The 25402-nt window shown below is 41.7% G+C and overlaps 2 protein-coding genes across 5 annotated transcripts in view; one reads left to right on the top strand and one right to left on the bottom strand.

The window, feature by feature from the left end:
• Window positions 1-2052, bottom strand: part of LOC126188149 (cell growth regulator with RING finger domain protein 1-like) — a 404561-nt gene extending 402509 nt beyond the window's left edge. Inside the window, exon 1 of one of the 3 annotated variants that reach the window (XM_049929650.1) lies at window positions 1768-2052. In XM_049929650.1, the coding sequence (XP_049785607.1) occupies window positions 1768-1877 (110 nt within the window). In that variant the 5' untranslated portion in view covers window positions 1878-2052. Of the gene's footprint in view, window positions 1-1308; window positions 1402-1767 lie in introns of those variants that run through there. The other 2 variants (XM_049929651.1, XM_049929652.1) reach the window with 2 other exon arrangements.
• A 277-nt stretch (window positions 2053-2329) lies between these two features.
• The window catches only part of LOC126187594 (acylphosphatase-2-like), a 73708-nt gene continuing 50635 nt past the window's right edge, over window positions 2330-25402 (top strand). The window contains exons 1-2 of one of the 2 annotated variants that reach the window (XM_049928780.1): window positions 2330-2513; window positions 5539-5555. In XM_049928780.1, the coding sequence (XP_049784737.1) occupies window positions 2339-2513; window positions 5539-5555 (192 nt within the window). In that variant the 5' untranslated portion in view covers window positions 2330-2338. The remainder of the gene's footprint in view (window positions 2514-5538; window positions 5556-25402) is intronic. The other variant, XM_049928779.1, reaches the window with a different exon arrangement.

The following is a 25402-nucleotide window of genomic DNA, read 5'->3' as shown; positions in this document are numbered from 1 at the left end:
CCAGGAAAGTGTGTTGGGTCTCTTGCTATTATGTTGCATTAATGGACTTAACGATATTAATAGCGACCTTAGACTTTTACAGATGATGCAGGTATCTATAATAAAGTACAATGTGAAAGAAACTCCATAAATATTTAGTTATATCTTGATAAAATTTCAAAATGATGCAAAGATTGTCAACTTGCTGTAAGGGTTCAGAAACGTAATACTGTACACTTCATAAAACTAAAAAGCGTAGTACCCTATGACTATAATATCAGTGGGTCACAGCTGGAATCGGTGAACTCATACGAATAGGTGGATGCAAAACTTTGTAGAGACATGAAATGCAACTCAGGTCAGTCGTACGTAAAGCAGGTGGCTGACTTGGTACATTGGTGGAATGATAAGGGAAAACAGTCTACAATAGAAATTGCTAACATCACTTGTGCTACCAATCCTAGCATATTACTAAAGTGTGTGGAAACCGTACTAGGTAGGACTCACGGAAGGTAATGAAATTATATGGAGGAAAACACGAATTGTCACAGGTTTGTTTGACCTGCGGGAGTGTGTCCCAGAGAACTTTAAAGAACTGAACTGGCAGACTATCTTCGTTTACGTCTATCTCGAGGAAGCCTACTTTCAAAGTTCCAGGAACCGGCTTTAAATGATTACTAGGAATTTACAACAGCTCGCTCCTTATCGCTCCCATAGGGATCGTGAGAACAAGACTAATTACGTCACGCGCAGAGGGGTTTACTCACTCATTCTCCGTGTTTCATATAAGCATGGAACGGGAAAAAGCCCCAATAGCTGCCATGAACTTCACAGTTACTTGCGGAGTGTGCATATAGGTAAAGAACATCAACATTTGCAAAGATTAAGCTCTTTATTTTGCTACTAGCTTCGACATAAACTATTACCCTAAGGCGCGTGAGTAAATACAAACACGAAACCAACTTACATGTAAACATGAATAGGGGTCGTACATTTAAACAATTTATTGAGCTTACAAAAGTATGTATCATTTGAGGATCCCAGATTACAGTGCGTTATTGTGAGACTAAGGGTTTAGCACACTAGCGGAACGGAGAATGACTCCTGTAGTGATTCAGTTAGAAATAAAAACTTCTCTAAAACGTATACAGTACTTACTGCGAAAATATTTGATCAGTCTGCCTTTTTAGACGCTATTTCAAAGTCCATGCAGTATTACACACACATGCTGACGTTTTACTATATCTATGTGAACATTAGCTTTACAGGAGGAACAAGTTATTAAGCAACTATTTATAGTATTGCAATGTCCCTCTGTGGAAACAGTACCTTACAGACATTGTAAAACGTACTACTTTCTCATCAGTTTGAAAAGATGCAATCATAATCCGGTATCCCATGGGGGCGCCGTTTTTGACATCGCATAGCTTTGATGTTAAAGTTCCAGATATTAACTAAATGTAACTTTAAAGGGATTAGATTTCATAAAAAGTTATCGCATGAAAGTCCATAAACTGTTACAGCCACCGGCAGTCTCACTATTAGCGCTCAGCTACTATTTGTTTACATCAACTAAGTATGTCACGCCGTAACAAGAGCAGGCTAGGCACCCCACACATGAGAAATAACATTTGTATGAATAATAAAAAACAAAATAATTTGATATATTAGAAGAATGCGCAAGGTAAACGTAAAAAATTATGAAAGTTAACTTTAGAAAATCTTATAAACTTGAGCTAATGACAAATAGCAAAATTCAGTAAGATAAGTATAAAATGTCGTACTCACCTCATTATAAATAAAATCGTAGCACAAAAACATATCAAAAGTGCTAAAACTGAAAATATGTTTGACAGTTCAACCATTGACACAAGGAACGCACTCATTGTAACTAACATAACTTTAATTTCAGATATCAATGTGACTAAACTCAAAACTGTGATTTGGAAGAAGTGATCAGCACCGAGTGTTACGCACAACTACGATTTTTGTTGCCATCGCGTCGCCGACTACCGAATGTGAAAGCGTTCTGCTAGATGTATATTTTGTTCCGATCTTGCCATACCTGTCACGACAGCGTGGAGCGCTCTACAGCGCTATCTGTTATCTAGTGGCCTAAACTCAATTAACAAGGGTTGGGACTACTGACAAAAATAAATTTTTAAACCTTTATTTACAAAATGTGATGAATAACATCGACTTTCACGTATTTTTCAAGTAACAGGGAGTAAGTACATTGCAGTGAAATCATGGATTAGATTAAGAAAAAAAACGTAATGCCGAAATTAAAGTTCATCGTTCTAGTTGTATCTTTGGCAATATTAGTTTTTTTTTTTTAAATAATATCTTTGGAAAACAAATGAGACGGCTCGTAGCAACAGTTTTCGCCGGATGTTTGTTAGTGAGTTTCGGGAGGTATACGTTGGTGTTGGTACGTAAGGTAGTGTGTGGAAATCAAATATCACATACAAAAATGAGTGCACAACTAAAGGATATGGTTTCCGTGGATTTCGAAGTTTTTGGGAGAGTTCAAGGTGTGTGAAATAATCGCTAGATAAATTCTCATAGACTATTGGTGGAAAACTTTACACTACTAATTCTGATACTTTAACTAAATGTAGATAGTTGGTTGAGTGGTATGCGTTCTGAGACGGGTTTTCTACCATAATATTCCTTAACTGATATATCCACTGAGTCACCTTATGCTATTGCGTTTTAGAAAATTCTTGTCTTGTGTAGAGGGAGTAGGCAGTTCTGGCTTAATCATCTACATGATAATATGACAGAGCAAAGGGACCCAAAGTGTGGATAGTATAGGTTATTTTTAATTGTAGTTTCTTTTCTTCCCATTATTTTCAAAGCCTAATGGAAAGGGCGCAACTGATTTTATACTTATTCCATACAGTACCACATTGAATTCTTTGCAACTAAGACTAGAGTTGCACAGAATCGTAAATTCGCGAAACATGCATGATTAGTGTGCAAAGTTACTGCTAAACGTTGAGAGATTAATATTGAAGCTTTTGGGTAAGTTAATGGTGATTGGACAAGAAGCGTTAATTTTTATTACCATTGATAATTTTACAGTAGGCTTTGTCATTGTTGTATTAAGTTGTAGTAACACATAAGCTTAATTATACAAAACATAAACATGCCACATAATGATACAGCAGATTAGGGGAAAATTTATTAAATGCTAATATCCTCCTCAGGCATCTCAGAAAATTTTTAATATCATAAAATGGGTGATCTAATAGCTAGTTGTACCATTTAATTTTAAAAATTTTTAGAAAATTTTAGCCCGGTAATTTGTTGGGAAATTTGAGTAGGTTCACTTTGCGAGAATTTCCAGTTCTTGCTAACCAGTGCCTTGGTATATCTAAATTAGCCTTAGCTGTGGTGTTGTGTTCGTGAGTTTCTTCCCTAGCAGCAAATTCTAAAATATTATTTTTAACACGGACACAGAGTATAAATTTATAATTGTTAGTATTCTGAGTCTGGAAAGAAAAGAGGACGACAGTCCTCCATGTGTCCTATTGCACACATTATGCATAGGACTTTTTTGTATCTTTAAAGTAGTCTTGGATGTGAGGTCACTATCCCCATACAATCAGAATTACTTTGATTGCCAGTATGTGTGACTGGAATAGTCCAAAGTATGTTGTCCTAAGGCAATCCAAGCTCACTAAATCCCTTAGCTTCAAAATGATGTGTGACGCCGGAATCTCTAAGAAGATTGCACAAACAAAGACAGGTTTTCTATAAATGAAGGTCAATGTGTTTTGATAATTTGAATATTTCATTTTGTATTTATTGATTTGATGAATGACGCATTCTGTGTTAAGTACCACTATTGAATTGAATTTTGAATTCACTCAAATATGACAGATTGCTACTATTTCCTATAAGTTTGTCAGTGAAAGTGATCTGTACTAAATATCATTTCAGTACCATTCTCTTGCTGGGAATGAATATTTTTGGGAACGGAGTAATGTCTGGAGAATTACTTTGATTCCCAGTATTTTCATGACCTATTATAAGTACAGTATTAGGTTGGCATGTGCATTCAGGTGTCTTTGTTCATACTCATCAGAAACTAAGCAATATTTTTACTTGCTGACAAGCCATTTCCTTAAGTTTAATTATATTGTTTCCACTATTAAGCTCAGTTTTTAAGAATGGTAATGTGGTGGCCCATTCAATAAGGCTTGCCTTTTTTTTTTCATGAGTATAGGACACTTATAGTCTGAAGCATTCAATAGTGCTTTGCCAGCTCTCAACCCAACTTCGACCTCGGGATAAGATTTCATATTCACCTTTGTTGGCATCACTAAATCTTAACTGAATCACTTATTTTAGTCACCTTCCAACCTAATTTATTCCTAGGGGCTACATCACAGATTAGTGTGTCACCACAACCTACATTCCAAAAACTAATAGTCAGTAGATTTTTAAAATAATAAAATTAATTCATATGTTGGATACACTTACGTATTCCTAAATGTCCATATCCTTTACAGATAAACCATATTAAATCATTTTCCACTGTTTGTGGAATACATAACTTCCACTGGAATTTGTTTTCTCTTAATCTCAAGAATAAAGCATCTTCTCCTATTGTCCACAGAGCCGGCCGCTGTGACCGAGCGGTTCTAGGCGCTTCAGTCTGGAACCATTCGACCGCTACGGTCGCAGTTTTGAATCCCCCTCGGGCATGGATGTGTGTGATATGTCCTTAGGTTAGTTAGGTTTACGTAGTTCTAAGTTCTAGGGGACTGATGACTTCGGCTGTTAAGTCCCATAGTGCTCAGGGCCATTTTTAGAAATATTTTCTGTGTGCTGTTCTGTCTTTTTGTGCACATATGATGTCACATGACATATCAACGTTGTGACAGGATGAAGTCAGCATCCATTATTGCTGAATTCAGTTGTCCCGAAAATTTGATCTTACGGTGTGAATTGCACACATTCTAGCTACTTGTCTGGTTCCTAATAAAAACAAACATTATACTTGTTAAAATGATCTCATATTGTCCTTACTTATATATTATGGGCTAATGATTACAGAATTATTGTAGTTACAGTCTAACAGGAATTCTTAGTAGCTGTATATTTTTTTATAGGCTACTTTTCTTTCCCCGACTTATTTTCTGTACATTATTTTTTGCCTTTTTGGTGTTATTTAATGTTTTCGAATTTTTTGGTTGGATTGGTTATAACCATTATCAATTTTAATATGCAAAGAAGTTTTCAATGTGATAATTCTAAACAGAAAATTATCAAACAGTAATATGTTATTGCTCCCTGGAATAGATTATGCTACAGTATTTGTGTAAACAGTTACTTCCAAAAGCACATTTTTGCCAAGACATCTGTGTTAATGGTAAATGTGAGCAGCATTTTATTATAAGTTTATTTTAAAGTACTATGTTTGATAGGATGGATATTATAAATAAATACAATCAAATAGATCATGTTGTGATACTTAGCGTTATAGTGCCATACTTTCTATTTGACAGTGTATAATTTTTTACATAATTGTTTCATTTTTTGTTTCAGGCGTGTTCTTCCGGAAAGTGAGTACCTTATTGCCAACTGAATCAACAGTGGTAATCCACATATTTATGTTCCCAAAGAACCATTTTGAAGTGGAAACAATAGTGTTCATTTTATTTTGCAGTGATTTTTGTGTTGCTGCATTATTATCTTTCTCAAACATGTAATCTTCCCTGTGGTAACTAGTGTGAATTTTGAAAACACAGTACTTCCTTAATACCTACGTTGCATTATTCACATGATATATATCCTACATTATGTGGCTAGAAGTTACCAGAAAGATTCAGCCTTTCTAGATATTTGAAAAACTTTAGATTCAGTGCCACAGCAGCCTTCATAAAAATAAGAGAATATATTCATGTGGAACATCTAACTAGCTTTTTGAGACACAGCACATTTTTGTGGACCGAAAGCCTTTCATGGGCACAAATGCAATTTGAAGCATGCTCTTGGCAGTGTGATGGATCCATTACAGTTTGTGTTGTGTTTCTTATCAGTTGAATCAGTTTCAGTGATATATGTTGTGATGCTCTCAAAAGCCGAAAAATCTTAGTCCCAGCCTGGCACAAATTTATCGTTAGGCACAAAATGGTCATTGTTCATTAATGACTGAGTCTATAAAGTATTAGATTTAGCAGCAGACATGATACATGTTGAACAGAATAAATGGTTATTAAAAAATTCATGAATTTTGTTGTATCATTGGGAGGTGATGGGAATGATGTAAATCATGTTTCATGCCCATATGATAAAAATGTTTTGATATCTTCGAGGAGATTTCATTAGTGATAAGAAAAAAACCGTGGCTTACCAAAAACTGTGTATGCTCAAAACCTGATTGTAATACAATGAGTGGAAAAAAAACAATGAAGAAATTGTGAAAGCTGAAGATGTTTATGGGAAGCATTCCTTCTGTACTTGATTTTTGAAGATCAGGTTGTGGTAGACATCTTACAGATGAGTGATTTAACTCATTTCCATTACTTCATGTATATTAACAAGCAGACCATTACCTTGGAGTGATCTTAATCCTATTCAGCTGCATCGTCAAAGTCTCAGGCCAACGGAAGTCACTGTATTGTGTATTATTCCTTCATGAGTGCATTGTAGGGCACTTGGCGACATTGGATGTATTTGCTGCTCTGAAATGAATAGGTGGGCACAGGAGAGGAAATTGTGATGGGTCATTTAAAGTAGCCAGACTGCTGATGAGCATCAACAGGACAGAGCAAACCTAAAGTGAACATCTTTCACGTCTCCTCCCACTCCTCTGTTTTTTGTGTAAGTTTACTGGAGGCTTTATTAAAAGTGTATTGTGTATCAAGATAACTAATGATGAACTATTTGAGCCCTGAGAGAAGTTATGTGATAGGAAGTAGTTAAATTTATGCTGTCATTTCAGCAGCTAGTGTTTGGCATCGCTCTCTCTAGATTGCAGGATCACGGTTTGATTCCTGGCCAGATCAGATATTTGCTTCGCTTGGGACTGGTAGTTTGCATTGCCCTAATCATTCATCTCATCTTCATTGGACATGCAAGTTGCTGAAGTGAAGTGATGTCCAATAGAAAGACTGTTCCAGGCTGCTGTACAACCCCCAATGTCACTCGGCCCATAATACCATATGATCATTTCCATTTCACGGGCTGTGTAAGGAAAGGAGACAGTTATAACATTTGAGATGTAGTGCTACAGAAGGATGCTACAGATTAAGCAGACGAATATGAAATGAGGAAGTTCCTCGCAGAATCTGTAAGGAAAGGAGTGTGTGGGGAAACACTGACCAGAACAACAGGCAGGTTTGTAGGACATGTGTTGAGAAGTCGGTGAAAAATTTTAGATACTGATGGGAGCCACAGGGGGCAAAACTCTGAGGGAAAAAGATTGTAGAGCAAATGGCAGGCATTCTTTTATTGACAGAATGCTTGGAAATAGCTGTTTGATTGCAGAAGAGATTGGACTCTACAACATTACTGTTAGTGCATGGGATACATATAAAATTGTACTGAAAAGGACGTAAAGTACATAAATAGGACAATCGCTGTTTGGTGGGAAAAGGTGGATTATTTTCAGAACAAGTTCTAATCTGTTCTGGTGGGAATCACTGCAAACTCCAACTTGTTATAAAAATCGAATATTTTGTGTTGCAGATTAAATATAAAAAGCGACTGTTTTATTGTGAGAAGATGAATTAATAATAGTACTGATTACTTTGCAATGCTGATATTCTTGTTGCTCACTTCTGTAGCTTCTAAATTACTTCTGTGTCAACTCTTCACATTTCTTTGAAATACTTCTTTACTTTTACCGAATGAGGCTGTGAGTGCCAGTGCATTTTGTAACTGCTGTTCATAAGTGTTAATCTGAATGAGCATTTCGACTAAAGCAGATTGCCCAGCCACTAATGAAGTGGTGTTATGTCTATGATGTGCCAACTTTCTCAGTTGTAAATCTTAAGAAGTTTTCTTCAGTATACAGTGTCCTGTTGTTGCAATTCAAAAGACTATTTTCTTGCTGTGTGTCATGTTTTGCTTTGTATGCCAGCTGAATTAACTCTTTCACCACAAAAATCTTTTGCCATATTATAGCTGCTGGTTATCTGCTTTCACCTAGGCTGTTAGCTGCAAGTGGCACAAAAAATAATGACATACATGTTTTTCTAATCTTGTTAACTTTTGAGATAAGGCCTATCAATTTTTTTCCAAATAGAGCTTCAGTATTGTTTTGCTATGGTGTAGCAATTCTGAGTGGACAAATTCTAATATATCTATTTTGTTCATGTGACAAGAAATGTTTACTAGCACTCAAAGATATGAGAAGACTCTGAAATGGAGTCCTTGGTGAGGTTGTGTTATGGTAAAATAAGGAGGGCACTTGGGTGATAACATCCCATATTGATGAAACTGATGGCCGGATGTCAGTGTCCGATGGGGGCAACATTTTGGCAAGTGACAGTGTAGCCATCATCAGGTTGTGTTGAGAACTGATTGCCTAGGAGTTGGTGCAGGGCTTGTTTCCCCACTCCCCAACTCCATCCTCCACTTCCCCCTCTGACCCAATCTGGTGTTCTGTATGCAGTCCCCAACCAGGCACAGGCAGGCTTCCAGCATCTCTTTCTCCCACTGTCAATGCTCCATCAGAGGTTTTTTTTTTAAAAAAAAACAAGAATAACTACTCACTCACCAGTATTACGACCTTGTGAAAGGGCACTGATGACCACGCTATTTAGCGCCCAACATTTTTAAATCCATCTGCCTATCCGTCCATTCTTCCATCAAACCTCACAAGGATGTCAGAATCACTAAGCCTAAAGTTATTAAGATGCCTATCAAAATCCGCTTGTTAGTTAAGAATATGATGTGGATTTTTCAGATGTATGGACTAAGCACATCCTTCAGGTATTTAGTGAGTGAGTACATCCGGGCATTAATATTTTAACAATGGGGTGTAAAGGCACCATGTCTTTGTAGACCTTCAAAAGTCAGTCTTGGGCACCTTTGTCTGGCAAGCGAGATTATCTGAGTAGTTCAATGGTCTTCCTCTCCACCCTACTTGTAGGATCAGTGGCAACCTTCTGATATGCACCATCTTCTAGCAGGCCCTGCATCTTCTCAAAGTAATCCAATTCCCTTATGGCCACCCTCTCCCTGCTATATATATTTGGTTTTAGGTTTAGTTCATGTGACAGTGTGACATGTTTCACAACACACTTTTTTTAACTGCTTCAGGTGGAAGTTGTGCAGCTGCATGTTCAACTGTGCTGATGAATTCTGTGATAGGTGAGGATTTAGCAGTTGGTGCCAAATTGAGAATATTCATAAGAATGCTTTATATATGACCATGTTTAGAGTCTAGGGTCAGGGGGAAGGAGGAGGAGATCAAAGCCCTGTGCCAGCTCCTAGGCAATCAGTCAGCACACCTGATGATGATACTGTAAGCGCTTGTCGAAATAGTGTACCTGTTGGACACTGGCATCGTGCCATTTGCACATGAACTATTTCTTCATGAGTAATGTCATGAGAAGTTGAATCTCATCACACCTCAAACTTTAGAGCCAGGTTTTGGCCTTTTATGCTTTTCAAGTGACTAAAGCAAAAATTGCATACAGTAAGACCACATGAAATTTCAAAAGATGTAAAATGTCTTAACAGTGAATGTAAATCAGAGTATAATCACGAAATATGTGCTTATAGTTCATGTCATTAACACATTTTGCAGGGTGTGAAGCTCAAAATTGGCCATAAATTAAAAAAAAATATATTTCTCTTAATTTATGGCCAATTTTGAGTTTCATGTCCTGCAGTGTGTGTTAATGACATGAACTGTAAGTAAATATTTCGTAATTATACTCTTGATTTATGTTCATTGTTAAGACATTTTACATCTTTTGAAATTTTATGTGGTCTTACTGTATGCAATTTTTGCTTTTAGCTATCACTTGAAAACGGCATAAAAGGACGGAACCTGGGTCGTAATTAGATAAACAAGCGGTGGTGTTCATTTAAAAATCATTGTATGGCTGTTGCTCAGCAACATCAAAAACTGTTTACATCCTATCTGTTCGCATAATTTGCTCTGGTCTTTAAGAAGAGCACCACACGGATTTATAGTTCTTCATGGAGACAAGGCAATAATTCCACAAATAGTACTTGTCCTGCGAAGCAACACCCACAATTGATTGAGATGAATTTTGGAGATCACCTCCAATGAAAGAAAAGACCATAGCAAGAAAGAAAATATGACCCAGAGCTTCTGTCAGGTGGTAGTCAATCTCAGTGCCCAAAGGGGCCCACAGCTCTTTTGAGAGTTTGTGGATGGCAAACATGGGTCCCAAGTCATTGCAGTTCTTTTTCCATTTGTGTGTTGGAGTTTTATTTTCTGACTACATCTTTTCTCAAACTTGCTCTCTGGGCCAGATTCTCTGCTGACAACCTAGCTTACTTGTTGCACAGCAATTATGTTTTTTTCTGACTTTGCTCCTTTTATTTTACATCACATATTTTGATTAACTTATGTTTTCTACACACATTTGGATTTGACCCTCCACCTTTTCAAAATTAATTTGCTGAATAAGTGGGTAATGTTGCCCAATACCCAGTGTGGTGGCTAGTCCACACAGGGGTTGTGAGGTACCCTTACAGTGGTAGTCCCTTGACCACACAAGGATTGCACTAGTGATGACCTGAGCTGTCGCGTTCCTGCACGGGCCAACGAGAGGTGCCTGTCAATTTGGTGGCAGTGGGATTCTGGGCATTGGCCATCATGTCAGGTAGCCTTTGCTTTGATTGGGTGGTGCCTGTGAGGAGAGCACATAAGAATATGTGGTAGCATGGCAGATATTTTGCATCCTGAAGTGACCAAAGTTATCAGCTGGTGTGTGTGAGGCTCCTTCAGCCTCTTCAGTCAGACTGCAACTCAGAGCAGGTCGTCATTATCCTTGGAACTATTCCCCATTGGCCATGCCATAGGAGGAAAACAAAGCCAAGTTACTTGCAGACATTTACTGATTTATACCCAAATAGATGGAGGGTCCTTTCTCTCTATTAAGCCAATGTTCTTTGTGGAGAATATTAAATTGTATTTGGCACACTTTCTTTTCTTAGCAAATTGTGAAGTGATTCCATGTCAGTTAAGACAACAAAACCTACCCAGTCCTGGGCATTACTGTCTTGTAAACAACTTTATGTATGTGCTAATGAACTATCCCATAAGATCCTAAATTTGGTACAGGAATTAATTTTTCACTGGTGCCTAATACTGTAAACAGATGAACTATGCAAATACTTGGTTTTGTATATTGTGTACTTCGAGGCCTGCCAGGCAAAAAGCTTGACACCAATGCATTCATCCTCATTTTGAGGCAGATTTGCTTCCAAAGGAGGTCAAAGTCATGCTTTACTGCTGTGATATGAAGCCATATTTCCCACTCATGATGTGGTGCTTTTAATGCCAGTGCTTCAGGCATACCTCTTCCTGGTTTACATACGACCCAATTTGTGGAGACTGGCCTTTGGTTACTACTGTAGGCAAGTAGTAGGCAGTATCTGGTGTGTTCACTCCGTCAACTCTTGACCTCCAGCAATTGTGCAAATAAACTTAACCATGGGGACGATAAGTCCTGTCCTCTCATGGTTCCTGCAGTGCCATCTTTGGAAACCCCTCCACGATAACCCCCGGCTGGAGAAGCAGGATTGTCCTCAGTTGTCTGCCAGTGACAGGGCTCTTCCTGGAATCTTATCCCCATAAATCCATAGATGAGCAATCCCACACCAACTATTGGCTGAAGGATCAACAGACTGTAGGTTCCCCAGTTGTGCGTTCTTACTCCACTCCCACACACAATAGGTATACCCCACTGAAGATTCTCAACTGCTAAAAATTGTGGAAGACAAAAAGAAGAAACCACAGCAAAGGCTACTAGTATGATCTTTGAGGTAACCAGATCCCCTCATGCCAGACGCCGAAACGTTCATTGATGTCCCATCTGACTGCAGGATTCTCCAGAAAGAAAGGAAAACAATGGAGTACATGACCCTGGACAGACTGACCTACACTGAGGTTAAGAGAAAATTTGAACGCCTGCATCCTATGCTTATGACATCGTCTTACGCTGCTGCTACAACAGTTGTGGCATCATAAGCTCCGCCAACCCAAGTCACCTCTCAGAGCCAGAAGACTACACCTGGCCCCTTCTTGGTGGGGCATTTCCCTCCCTGTTGCTCCTGCACCACCTACTTTGAGAGCAACCCCCCCTCTCCCTCCCCCCCCCCCACCATCGGAGCCATCCGTTTCCAATTCTAAGGCAGAGAAGCGTAAGTTGTCTTCAGCTTCTCTCGTTAGGAAGGTAACTCCCTTCCCAGGTCTCTTCTAGTGGGAAAGACGACTAGTGGCTGAAGAGCCCAAAAGCAGCTGGTTGTCCGCCTTCACGCTCACGCTCAGTCCCAAAGACTGAGCCAGTGAAGTACTCCCAGCCAGGGAACCCAAGGAGCAGCGAGATAAATCCAAAAAGAAAACCCCTAAGACAAAGGAAATTGCGGTGGCACCACACCACCCCTACCTACAAACTCTGCGGCTGAGGATGGGGTGGAGATTTTGGTGTCCGCTGACGCCCTAAATCTCACCAGACCCTCACACACAATGGATATAGACTGCTCAGGCAATAAATTGGTGGCAGCAGGTGACTCTGAGGCGTAAACTGCCTCGTTGAATGTTCCATGACTTCCCAGTCTCACAATATGATCCTCCAGTGGAATTGCGGCAGTTTTTTCCACCGCCTGGCTGATCTACGGCAACTGTTGAGCTTTACACCTGGTATCTGCATTGCCCTCCAGGAAAGCTGGTTCCCAGCAATGCGGACCCCTGCCCTCCGCAGCTATAAGGGATATTACAGGAATTGTAGCGACTACAATAGTGTGTCAGGTGGAATTTGTGTTTGTCCTAAACTCGGTCTGTAGTGAACGTGTGCGCCCTTCAAACCCCCCTTGAAGCTGTGGCTGTCAGAATAAGGACAACACAGGAAATAACTGTCTGCAATGTGTGTCTTTCTCCAGATGGTGCAGTACCCCTAAATGTATTAGCTGCTCTGATCAATTCCATAAACCTTTCCTACTTCTAGGAGATTTTAATGACCATAACCCCTAGTGGGGTGGTACCATGCTTACTGGCTGAGGCAGAGATGTCGAAACTTTACTGACGCAATTCGACCTCTGCCTCTTAAATACTGGGGCCGCCACACATTTCAGTGTGACTCACGGTAGTTATTCGGCCATTGATTTATCAATTTGCAGCCCAGGACTTCTCCCATCTATCCACTGGAGAGCACATGACGACCTTTGTGGTAGTGACCACTTCCCCATCTTCCTGTCACTGCCCCAGTGTCAGGCATACGGACGTCTGCCCAGATGGGCTTTGAACAAGGCGGACTGGGGAACTTTCACCTCTGCTGTCTTCCACTGGAGTTTATCTATCATCTCTGCAACACTTTCGCGATTACGAAATGATCCTGTAATGAAGTACGCTGCTCTCTGTTGGATCTTCTCTATATCTTCTATCAATCCTATCTGGTACGGATCCCACAGTGGTGAGCAGTATTCAAGCAGTGGGCGAACAAGTGTACTGTAACTTACTTCCTTTGTTTTTGGATTGCATTTCCTTAGGATTCTTCCAATGAATCTCAATCTGGCATCTGCTTTACCAACGATCAACTTTATATGATCATTCCATTTTAAATCACTCCTAATGTGTACTCCTAGATAATTTATGGAATTAACTGCTTCCAGTTGCTGACCTGCTATATTGTAGCTAAATGATAAGGGATCTATCTTTCTATGTATTCGCAGCACATTACACTTGTCTACATTGAGATTCAATTGCCATTCCCTGCACCATGCGTCAATTCGCTGCAGATCCTCCTGCATTTCAGTACTATTTTCAATTCTTACAACCTCTCGATATACCACAGCATCATCTGCAAAAAACCTCGGTAAACTTACGATGTTATCCACAAGGTCATTTATGTATATTGTGAATAGCAACAGTCCTACGACACTCCCCTGCGTCACACCTGAAATCACTCTTACTTTGGAAGACTTCTCTCCATTGAGAATGACATGCTGCCTTCTGTTATATAGGAACTCTTCAATCCAATCACACAGTTGGTCTGATAGTCCATATGCTCTTACTTTGTTCATTAAACTACTGTGGGAAACTGTATCAAACGCCTTGCAGAAGTCAAGAAACACGGCATCTACCTGGGAACCTGTGTCTGTGGCCCTCTGAGTCTCGTGGACGAATAGCACGAGCTGGGTTTCACACGATCGTCTTTTTCGAAACCCATGCTGATTCCTACAGAGTAGATTTCTAGTCTCCATAAAAGTCATTATACTCTAACATAATACGTGTTCCAAAATTCTACAACTGATTGACGTTAGAGATATAGGTTTATAGTTCCGCACAACTGTTAGACTTCCCTTCTTGAGAACAGGGATGACCTGTGCCCTTTTCCAATTCTTTGGAATGCTACGCTCTTTTAGAGACCTACAGTACACCGCAGCAAGAAGCGGGGCAAGTTCCCTCGCGTACTCTGTGTAAAATCGAACTGATATCCCATCAGGTCCAGCGGCCTTTCCTCTTTTGAGCAATTTTGATTGTTTTTCCATCCCTCTGTCGTCTATTTCGATATCTACCATTTTGTCATCTGTGCGACAATCTAGAGAAGGAACTACAGTGCAGTCTTCCTCTGTGAAACAACTTTGGAAAAAGACATTTAGTATTTCGGCCTGTAGTCTGTCATCCTCTGCTTAAGTACCATTTTGGTCACAGAGTGTCTGGACATTTTGTTTTGATCCACCTACCACTTTGACATAAGACCAAAATTTCTTAGGATTTTCTGCCAAGTTGGTACATAGAACTTTACTTTCGAATTCATTGAACGCCTCTCGCATAGCCCTCCTCACACTACATTGCAGTTCACGTAATTTTTGTTTGTCTGCAAGGCTTTGGCTATATTTTTGTTTATTGTGAAGTTCCCTTTGCTTCCACAGCAGTTTTCTAACTCTGTTGTTGTACCACGGTGGCTCTTTTCCATCTCTTATGATCTTGCTTGGCACATACTCATCTAATGCATATTGTATGATGGTTTTGAACTTTATCCACTGATCCTCAACACTATCTATCTGTACTTGAGACAAAACTTTTGTGTTGAGCCATTAAGTACTCTGAAATCTGCTTTTTGTCACTTTTGCTAAACAGAAAAATCTTCCTACCTTTTTTAATATTTCTATTTACGAGTGAAATCATCGATGCAGTAACCGCTTTATGATCACTGATTCCCTGTTCTGTGTTAACTGTTTCAAATAGTTTGGGTCTGTTTGTCATCAGAAGATCTAATATGTTATCGCCACGAGTAGATTCTGTTTAACTGCTCAAGGTAATTTTCAGATAAAGCACTTAAAAAACAAATCACACCTCATAAGAGCTTAAATATGGTCCAGGATATTATTTTCCAAGGGACCTTCTTTTGCAGTCTGACGATGAGCTGCGCGCCAACTTAAAGCTACGAGGAGTTCATTTTGTCTGGCGTGTCCAGCGGGGTCTGAGGGATAATCAGGTTGCCATCGGTGCCTTCATCTTGGCCTTTGAGGTGACACATTACCCGAGAAGGTCAAGGTGTTGGTCTACCTACTGTGATGTCAAGCCATATATCCCTCCCCCAATGCAGTGCTTTAAGTGCTGGATGCTCGGCCATTTGTCATCCCGCTGTACTTCCAGCATCACATATTGAGATTGTGGATGTTCATCCCATCCCAATACTCCATGTGCCCTGCCTCCCATCTGTGTCAACTGCGGAGAGCATCATTTCCCTTGCTCACCAGACTGCAGGATTTTACAGCGAGAAAGGGAAATCATGGAATACAAGACCCTGGACTGACTGATGTACCCTGAGGCCAAGAGGAAATTTGAGCATCTACATGTTGTGGCTATGACCACCTCTTATGCCGCCGCTACGAGAACAGTTGTAGCCCCCCTCAGTTCCATGAGTTCCAGTCAGCTCTCAGAGCTGGAAGACTACACCTGCCCCCTTGATGGTGGGGGGCACTTCCCTCCCTGTTGCTCCCACACCACCTACTTCGAACCCCCCCAGGGGGCTCATGGTCGTTTGGTGAGTACGTGCGTGGTGAGCACGGGGCCCTGAGCTATTGCAGCCTTACTTCTTTCCTGGGTTGCATTTCCTTTCCTTTCCCATCCTTGTTCCTTCCCCTTCGCCCTCTCCTCTCATCCTTTTGGCGTTCTCTGGTCCCTCTCTGGGGTTTGACCTCCATTACTAAATTTCTATTCCGTAGTGTGAGCCGTTTGGGGAAGAGCACCTTACTTAGTGTCTCCGGCATGTGCCCTCCTAATTCCTTCTGCCTCTTCCTTCTGCCTCTTCCTTCTGCCTCTTCCTTCTGCCTCTTCCTTCTGCCTCTTCCTTCTGCCTCTTCCTTCTGCCTCTTCCTTCTGCCTCTTCCTTCTGCCTCTTCCTTCTGCCTCTTCCTTCTGCCTCTTCCTTCTGCCTCTTCCTTCTGCCTCTTCCTTCTGCCTCTTCCTTCTGCCTCTTCCTTCTGCCTCTTCCTTCTGCCTCTTCGTTCTGCCTCTTCGTTCTGCCTCTTCGTTCTGCCTCTTCGTTCTGCCTCTTCGTTCTGCCTCTTCGTTCTGCCTCTTCCTCCCACGTCATTTTCTGATGTTAGGGCACATAACCAGGACGGTAGCCAGCCCATGTGGTCGGGTCGCTCTGTACCCTTTCGGTTGAGCCCCCTGAAAACAAAGGGATCACACTTCTGATACCTGAGCCGTTGACCACCTCATGTAAGCCTAGGAGTGGTTGCTTGTGATCCTGGAGCATCAGAACTCCTAGCAATGGCCACTGTGCCAAACGGCCCTTGCTGTGGCTGGATGGCACACGTGGGGAGAGCCCCTGATTGGAGTGGGTGGTATCAGGGCAAACGCTATGCAAATGACATGCATACAGGTCCAGAACTCGGGCTGTTCTTCTACAGCCATCTCTTTGAATGGAACTGATTCTTTGAGTGCTGCTTCTTCTGGCCTTTCGGCATTCCCTTCCATAGCTTCCCCTGGGATTAGGGTCTGGCTCGTCGGCTAGGGGTAAAACCTTTCCCCCGCTATCTGGTTTGCATCAGGACTGATGGGAATACTTTCACCAATACCAAACCTTTATTTTTTGTGGAGCACATTGAAGACAAGTTTGGCAAAGGGGACACACTGGGCAAGATGCGGTCGGTTTTGTTGTTCATCAAAATTGCTGCAGCTGCCCAGTCTGCAGCCCTTTGTGCCGGTGACCATTTTGGCACTATTCATGGGTCCATTACCCCCCACCAGTCTTTGAATATGGTTCAAGGTGTAATTTTTCACAGGGACCTCATCCTTCAAACTGATGAGGAACTTAGAGACAATCTAGGACGGCGATGTGTTCACTTGGTTCGGTGTGTTCAGAAGGGGCCGAAGGACAATTGCATTGATAATGGTGCCTTTATCCTGGCTTTTGGAGGGGATATCCTCCCTGAGAAGGCCAAGATTATGGTTTATCGATGTGACATGAAGCCATACATCCCACCACCTATGAGATGTTTTAAGTGTTTGCGCTTTGGACACATGTCCTCCCACTGTTCACAGACCCCTTTCTGTGGTGACTGCGAACATACACTCCATGAGGGGAGTTCCTGTGTTCACCCTTCTGTGTGTGTTAATTGTCATGGTAATCATTTTCCACTTTCACCGGATTTCCCAGCTTATAAGAAGGAAAAGAAGATACAGGAGTAGAAGTCCCTTGGCCATCTAACCTACACTGTGGCTCGTAAGAAGTATGCACGTCTTCATCTTGTGTCAATGACGTCTAGCTATGCTTCAGGTACATCTTCACCCCTTCCCCCCCCCCCCCCCCCAAGTATCGAATCTCCCCCCCCCCCCTCCCCTGCGGTTCCCATACTCCTCCAGGTGCCACTCCCCCTCCTCAGCCGGAGAAGTGTCCCACTTCTTTGGTGTCTGCTGGTCAAGGGCACCCCTCCCAGGACACCCCCCCCCCCTTCCCAGCAACCTCCAGGTGAAAGGTCTGCTGCCACATGACAACCATGAGAATCACGGTCTGTGCGCCCCCAGGTCGCCTGCTCTCTTTCTGATCCAGATCTTGCTGCAGCAGACTCCCTTTTGCAGTGTAGCCCTCCTTGATCTCAAACAGAAAAGAAGAAGAAATATAAGTCCTGGGACAAGGAACCTCTGGTATCGCCAGAGGTCCCATCCCCATCTTCGCAACCTGACTCTGATGTGCTGTTCATGGATGTCGACCCCTCCTTGTTGGTGACGGATGGTGACCTGGTGGCATGACTGGCTTTAGCCTGTTCGCCCCCTATTTGAATCGTCGTTCTGTGGTTATCCAATGGAATTGTAATGGATATTACCGTCATCTTCTGGAGTTGAAATCCCTTATTTCGTTTTACTCTGCAGCTTGTGTGGTTCTACAGAGATTTCATTTTACTGATGATCACTCACGGACCCTCCATAGGTTCTGTGCTTTCTGCCAAAATTGGGGTTCTGTGCTTTCTGCCAAAATCGGGTCAGCCCCCCTGCGGGCCTCTGGTTGCGTTTGTACGTTGGTCCATACAGACGTTCCTAGCGTGTGGATTCCTCTTCAAACGACATTGAAAGCAGTTGCTGTTGGGCTCCACCTGGACTCTAAGGTCACGGTTTGCAGTCTTTATCTCCCTCCTGACAGGACTCTTATGCCTGCTGCCTTAACTGCCCTTATTCAGCAACTTCCTCCTCCCTTCCTCCTCCTCGGGGATTTTAATGCTCATCATCCCTTGTGGGGCAGTGCATTTCTGTCTAGTCGGGGTCTTCTCATAGACCAGTTTCTTGCAGACCACGACTTGTGCCTTCTTAATGATGGCTCCCCCACCGGTTTCAGTGCCAATCATGGTACCTTTTCTGCCATTGATCTTTCTCTTCTTCTCTCTCCCTCCTCCCTTCATTACACTGGTTGCCACATGACGACCTTCGTGGTAGTGACCATTTCCCATTGATTCTCTCGCTACCTTCCTGCCCCCAGATGGTCAAGTTATCATGTTGGTCTTTCCAATGCGCCAATTGGCCTCTATATACTGCACAGGTCGTTTTTTCTCCCTCTTTGTTGGGTTGTATTGATGTCGTACGTGACGGGTCTGATGCGATTGTTCGCGCTGCTAGCCCTGCTGTCCCATGCTCATCTGGACCATTTCGCCACCAGCAAGTCCCATGGTAGTGTACAGCCATTGCCATTGCCATCCGTGATCGCCATCAAGCTTTGCAACACCTTAAGAGGCACCCATCCGCTATCAATCTTATTACCTTTAAACGCCTTCGCACCAAAGCACGTTACTTAATCAAACAGAGCAAACAAGTGTCTTCAGAACTCTTTGTTTCTTCCCTCGTTTCTACTGTCCCCCCGTCACAGGTATGGGCTACACTTCGTTCTCTCCAAGGTTGCCATCGGCTGTCTACCCTCCCGGGCCTTGCGCTCCTAGATGGCCTTTGCGCGGACCCGTTGATTCTCGCGGAACATCTTGTGACCCATTTTGCAACAGCATCAGCATCAACATCAACCTCCTATCCGGCTGCTTTCCTTCACCGGAAACAGCAGTCTGAAGCTTCCACCTTATGTTTTACCCCTTGTCAGTCAGAATCTTACAATGAACCTTTTACTGAATGGGAAATTCTTTCCACACTTTCTTCTTCTCATGACAAGGCCCCTGGCCCAGTCTCCATTCATAACCAATTGCTTCAACATCTCAGTGCTCCACAACAACATCTTCTCCAGTTGCTTAACCGTATTTGGCTCCAGGGTGACTTCCCTTCTCAGTGGAGGGATAGCACCGTGGTTCCAGTCCTTAAGCCTGGTAAGAATCCCCTGTTTGTTGAAAGCTATTGGCCAATTAGTCTGACAAACATTGGTTGCAAGTTACTTGAATGGATGGTAGCCCGTCGGCTCAGTTGGGTCCTCGAATCTCGGGATCTATTGTCTGCTTACCAGTGTGGCTTCCGACAGGGATGTCTGCTATCGATCACTTATTTCGCTTGGAATCCGCAGTTCGGCAGGCTTTTTCCCAGCACCACCATTTGGTTGCAGTATTTTTGGACCTACGCAAGGCCTATGACACGGCTTGGTGCCATCATATCTTTCTTACACTTCATGAGTGGGGTCTTTGGGACCCCACCCCAGATTTTTATTCACCAGTTCCTGTTCCATCAGTCGTTCAAGGTTTGGGTTGGTACTGTTTTTAGTTCTCCACGGACCCAGGAGAATGGGTTCTGTACTGAGTGTACTTCTTTTCCTCATTGCTATAGGTGGACTGGCCTCCATCAGTCCTTTGGTCACCTCTGCTCTGTATGTGGATGCTTACTGCATTTAGGTTAGTTCCTCTTCAATGGACTTTGCAGAGCAGCAGCTCCAGGGTGCTATATGGCATGCCTCTGCATGGATCCACACACGGGTTTCAATTCTCTTCTTTAAAATTGCGGGTGGTCCACTTCTGTCGCTGTATTACGGTCCACCCCGATCTGGAGCTCTACCTTGATGCACAACTATTATCTGTGGTCCCACAGTTTCATTTCCTGGGTCTTCTTTTTGACAACAAGCTCCCTTGGCTGCCTCATATCAGACTTCTGAAGATAGGATGTTTCTGTAAACTCAGTGTCCCTTGCTTCCTTGCCCACACCTCTTGGGGTGCAGATCGCTCCACTCTTCTCTGCATTTATCGGGCTTTAGTGCTGTCTCGCTTGGACTATGGTTGTCAAGTTTATGGTTTGGCTGCTCCTTCCACTCTGCACCTCCTTGATTCGGCCCACATCTACTCTGTAGGAATCAGCATGGGTTTCGAAAAAGACGGTCATGTGAAACCCAGCTCGCGCTATTCGTCCACGAGACTCAGAGGGCCATAGACACGGGTTCACAGGTAGATGCCATGTTTCTTGACTTCCGCAAGGCGTTCGGTACAGTTCCCCACAGTCGTTTAATGAACAAAGTAAGAGCATATGGACTATCAGACCAATTGTGTGATTGGATTGAGGAGTTCCTAGATAACAGGACGCAGCATGTCATTCTCAGTGGAGAGAAGTCCTCCGAAGTAAGAGTGATTTCAGGTGTGCCGCAGGGGAGTGTCATAGGACCGTTGCTATTCACAATATACATAAATGACCTGGTGGATGACATCGGAAGTTCACTGAGGCTTTTTGCAGATGATGCTGTGGTGTATCGAGAGGTTGTAACAATGGAAAATTGTACTGAAATGCAGGAGGATCTGCAACGAATTGACGCATGGTGCAGGGAATGGCAATTGAATCTCAATGTAGACAAGTGTAATGTGCTGCGAATACACAGAAAGATAGATCCTTTATCATTTAGCTACAAAATAGCAGGTCAGCAACTGGAAGCAGTTAATACCATAAATTATCTGGGAGTACGCATTAGGAGTGATTTAAAATGGAATGATCATATAATGTTGAGCGTCGGTAAAGCAGATGCCAGACTGAGATTCATTGGAAGAATCCTAAGGAAATGCAATCCGAAAACAAAGGAAGTAGGTTACAGTACGCTTGTTCGCCCACTGCTTGAATACTGCTCAGCAGTGTGGGATCCGTACCAGATAGGGTTGATAGAAGAGATAGAGAAGATCCAACGGAGAGCAGCGTACTTCGTTACAGGATCATTCAGTAATCGCGAAAGCGTTACGGAGATGATAGATAAACTCCAGTGGAAGACTCTGCAGGAGAGACGCTCAGCAGCTCGGTACGGGCTTTTGTCAGTTTCGAGAACATACTCTTCACCGAAGAGTCAAGCAGTATATTGCTCCCTCCTACGTATATCTCGCGAAGAGACCATGAGGATAAAATCAGAGAGATTAGAGCCCACACAGAGGTATGCCGACAATCCTTCTTTCCACGAACAATACGAGACTGGAATAGAAGGGATAGAGGATAGAGGTACTCAAGGTACCCTCCGCCACACACCGTCAGGTGGCTTGCGGAGTATGGATGTAGATGTAGATGTAGATGTATGCATTTGGCCACCGGTGCCTTCTCTACTAGCCCTGTTCATAGTCCCCTGGTTGAAGCTGGGATCCCCCTTTTCTGCTTGGTGGTCCCAGCTTCTGGTTTCTTATGCAATCACTGTCTGTTCCTCTCCCACTCATCCGTCCTATCCTGTTTCCAGACCAAGGACGTCGTCCACCAGATTCCCACCCTCGGGCGGGTTTACCGGTTGGGCTCCACCTTGCCTCTCTTCACCGTGATTTTCAGCTTCCTCCTTTGTCCTCTCTCCCACGTCTCCCCCCCCCCCTTAGTTGTTCCTTGGCACTGGATTCGGATGGATCTATGCCAAGGTCCGAAATATTCCATTCCTCCGATGGTGTTCTGTTGTTTTTTCTGCCAAATTTTGTGGGAGTTTTGGGATGCTGTTGTTTTTTACACTCGTGGCTGAGTCATTCCATGTCAAATCAACACACTTTAAATGAAAATTTTACCTCACCCTCTTACATTTTGCTGAAAGTTGGTATACTTATAGTGGGTGCTGAAACTAAGAAAAATACCAAATTTCAATTTTTTACCTCAAACCATTCCTGAAATATGGTCAAGTAAACTTTTCAAAAACTGGCCAAAAATGTGTGAACGGACCTTTTTTAAATTTCCCTAGGAGCTGTCCTAATTGAGCTAGAGCACTGGGAAAGGTGTCATTTTGCAGCATTTTTCATGCTCTTTCCAGTGATAGACAAAAAACATGGCTTCTAACTAATAACCTTTTTCAAAATGGTAATTAATATTTTGATTTAATTTTTTTACAAAAAGTACATAATTGAAAATTTTCAAAATATTTCCATAACTACTTCATACTGTTGTAAATCACATGGCAAAATATAAATGTGGGATGATGATGGGTTCATTGTTAAAAAAAAATTATTCCGGCCTCTTGTTTTTCACTAACGGCCCTAGTTTGACCAAACTGACCTTTAAGGTAGTACGTCAGTAGAGGACCGTATACATAGGGCTTGATGTCTGTACAATAATTCAGAGACTGGAGCCATTGTTGAGATGATGTAGTCTGTATTGTTACCTTCTAAGGCTTTGTGTGCCTACAGCATTATTGTGCACTGTGGTTTTAGTGCAAATCAATTGTTACCTCTGTGTTGACCAGTCTGTATCTATTATATTTAATAGATCATTTTCAAATAAATCTATACATTGAAGGATAGTTTAGAAGTGGCTTTTGTATAAATATGGAACCAAGTACAAAGTGCAGTGCTGTAAGGGTGCAGTGTTGTAATCCATTGAAAAAGTCAAATCATTTTATTAGAGACAGAAAAAAATGAGAAATGTCACAACATGGATGTCCAAATTATTTCCTCAAGTACCAAGTGGTGCCAAGATTTGTGATAAATGTAGGAAAGATGTAACCAAATTGGAAAAATACACCAGAGCCCATCAGTGATGAAAGTGTTGAAGAATCTTCTGGATCAGAGATAATCATCACTCCAACTTCAGTAGCTGTTAAAACATTTAACACAACACTTCAAGAACTAGGTGAGTCCCCAACTGACATCTAGGCATTACGCCATTAATCAAAAGTGAAGAAAATCTCATCAATGACACGTAAACTTTTCGTTTCTTTTGAAACTTCTTTGTCAGATACTGATACTGATGAATCCGTTCTTGAAAATCTTAAAAGAAACTTTAAAAATTCTATAAGTAGAGCAAAAAACTAAAAACTAATGATTCTTAAAAGTTTACTTGAAAAGTGGAGTGTCAGGAAAATAATGAGGGAATTTAATGCTCCTAATTACATTGTTCGGCAGTCCAAAAAAATTTTGAAAGGGAAAGGATTCATGGAAGGTCCAAACCCAAAACCAGGTAAGTGTTTACCAACAGAAACTGTCAAAACTGTACATTCATTTTATGAAAATGATGAAGTTAGCAGGGCAATGCCAGGTTTTAAAGATTGTGTGACAATTACAGAAACAAGTGGAAATAAAACAGAAATATCAAAAAGACTTATTTTGTGTAACCTTAAAGAAGCTTACAAGCATTTTAAATACAATTTTCCACACATAAAAATAGGTTTCTCTAAATTTGCTGAGTTGAGACCAAAACATTGTGTATTAGCTGGCCGGAGTGGCGCGCACACACACTGTCTGCGTGTGCACAACTCACCAAAACATAAAATTAATGATAGAAAATGCCAAACTAAATACAGTAACAAACAGCAGCTTAAACAATTATAAGCAGTGCATTGCAAAAAAGCTTTGCAACCCATCGTCAGTTGATTGCGACATGGGAAACTGTGAATACTGCCCAGGAGAAACTCATACGTAAAATTTTAAAAGACTCTTTTTCATGAAAACTTTGTTGAACAAGTTCAGTTCCGGCAGTGGATGTCAGTTGACCGATGTAATCTGGAAATTGTTCAGAAAACTTCTGAAGAATTCATAGATTTATTTTGTAGTAAGATGTCGACTTTGATTCGGTATGACTTCATTGCCAAGTAACAACGGACATTCCTTAACTCCACAAGAGAAAACCTTATGGAATCTGAATTTGTTGTCATATGTGATATTTCAGAAAATTATAGTATAGTTCTACAGGATGAAGCTCAGAGTTTCCACTGGACAAGACAACAGATTACCATTCATCCTTTTGTTATATATTATAAACAGGAAGACAAAATTGAGCACATGAGCTTTGTCATTGTTTCTGATTGCCTGGAGCACAATACAACTGCAGTTTACACCTTTCAAAAGAAGCTAATTTCATGTCTAACAAATTTCAAAAGATTCCAAAAAAGATATACTATTATTCTGACAGTTCTGCGGCTCAGTATAAAAATAAGAAAAACTTCCTGAGCCTTTGCCTTCATGAGGAAGACTTCAACATAAAAGCTGAGTGGCACTTTTCAGTCACACCACATGGGAAAGGGCCTTGTGATGGAGTAAGAGGGTTCAGTAAAGACACTGGCAGCTCGTGCAAGGTTGCAAAGGCCATACCAAAATCAGATCCAAACCGCACGAGATCTGTTTGAGTGGGCAGTAGATAATATCACAAATGTTGATTTTGCATATTCCACTCAAGAAGACTACGCTGCTTCAGAAATATTCTTAAAAAGCCGACTTGAAGAGGCATTGCTAATCAAAGGAACACAGCAATTTCACACTTTCATTCCCAACACTACATCAAAATTAATTGTCAAATACTTCTCAGGTGATATGCAGGGTTGGGAGAGGGAAGTAACTACATCACCAGACAAACTGAAGTTACAAGATGTATCAGGCTATGTCACCACTGTATATGGCAGAAACT

Source organism: Schistocerca cancellata, chromosome 5, assembly GCF_023864275.1.
Source record: "Schistocerca cancellata isolate TAMUIC-IGC-003103 chromosome 5, iqSchCanc2.1, whole genome shotgun sequence".
Taxonomy (NCBI): Eukaryota; Metazoa; Arthropoda; class Insecta; order Orthoptera; family Acrididae; genus Schistocerca; species Schistocerca cancellata.
Note: the sequence above shows the minus strand (reverse complement) of the source record. Positions and strands in the feature narration are given on the sequence as shown.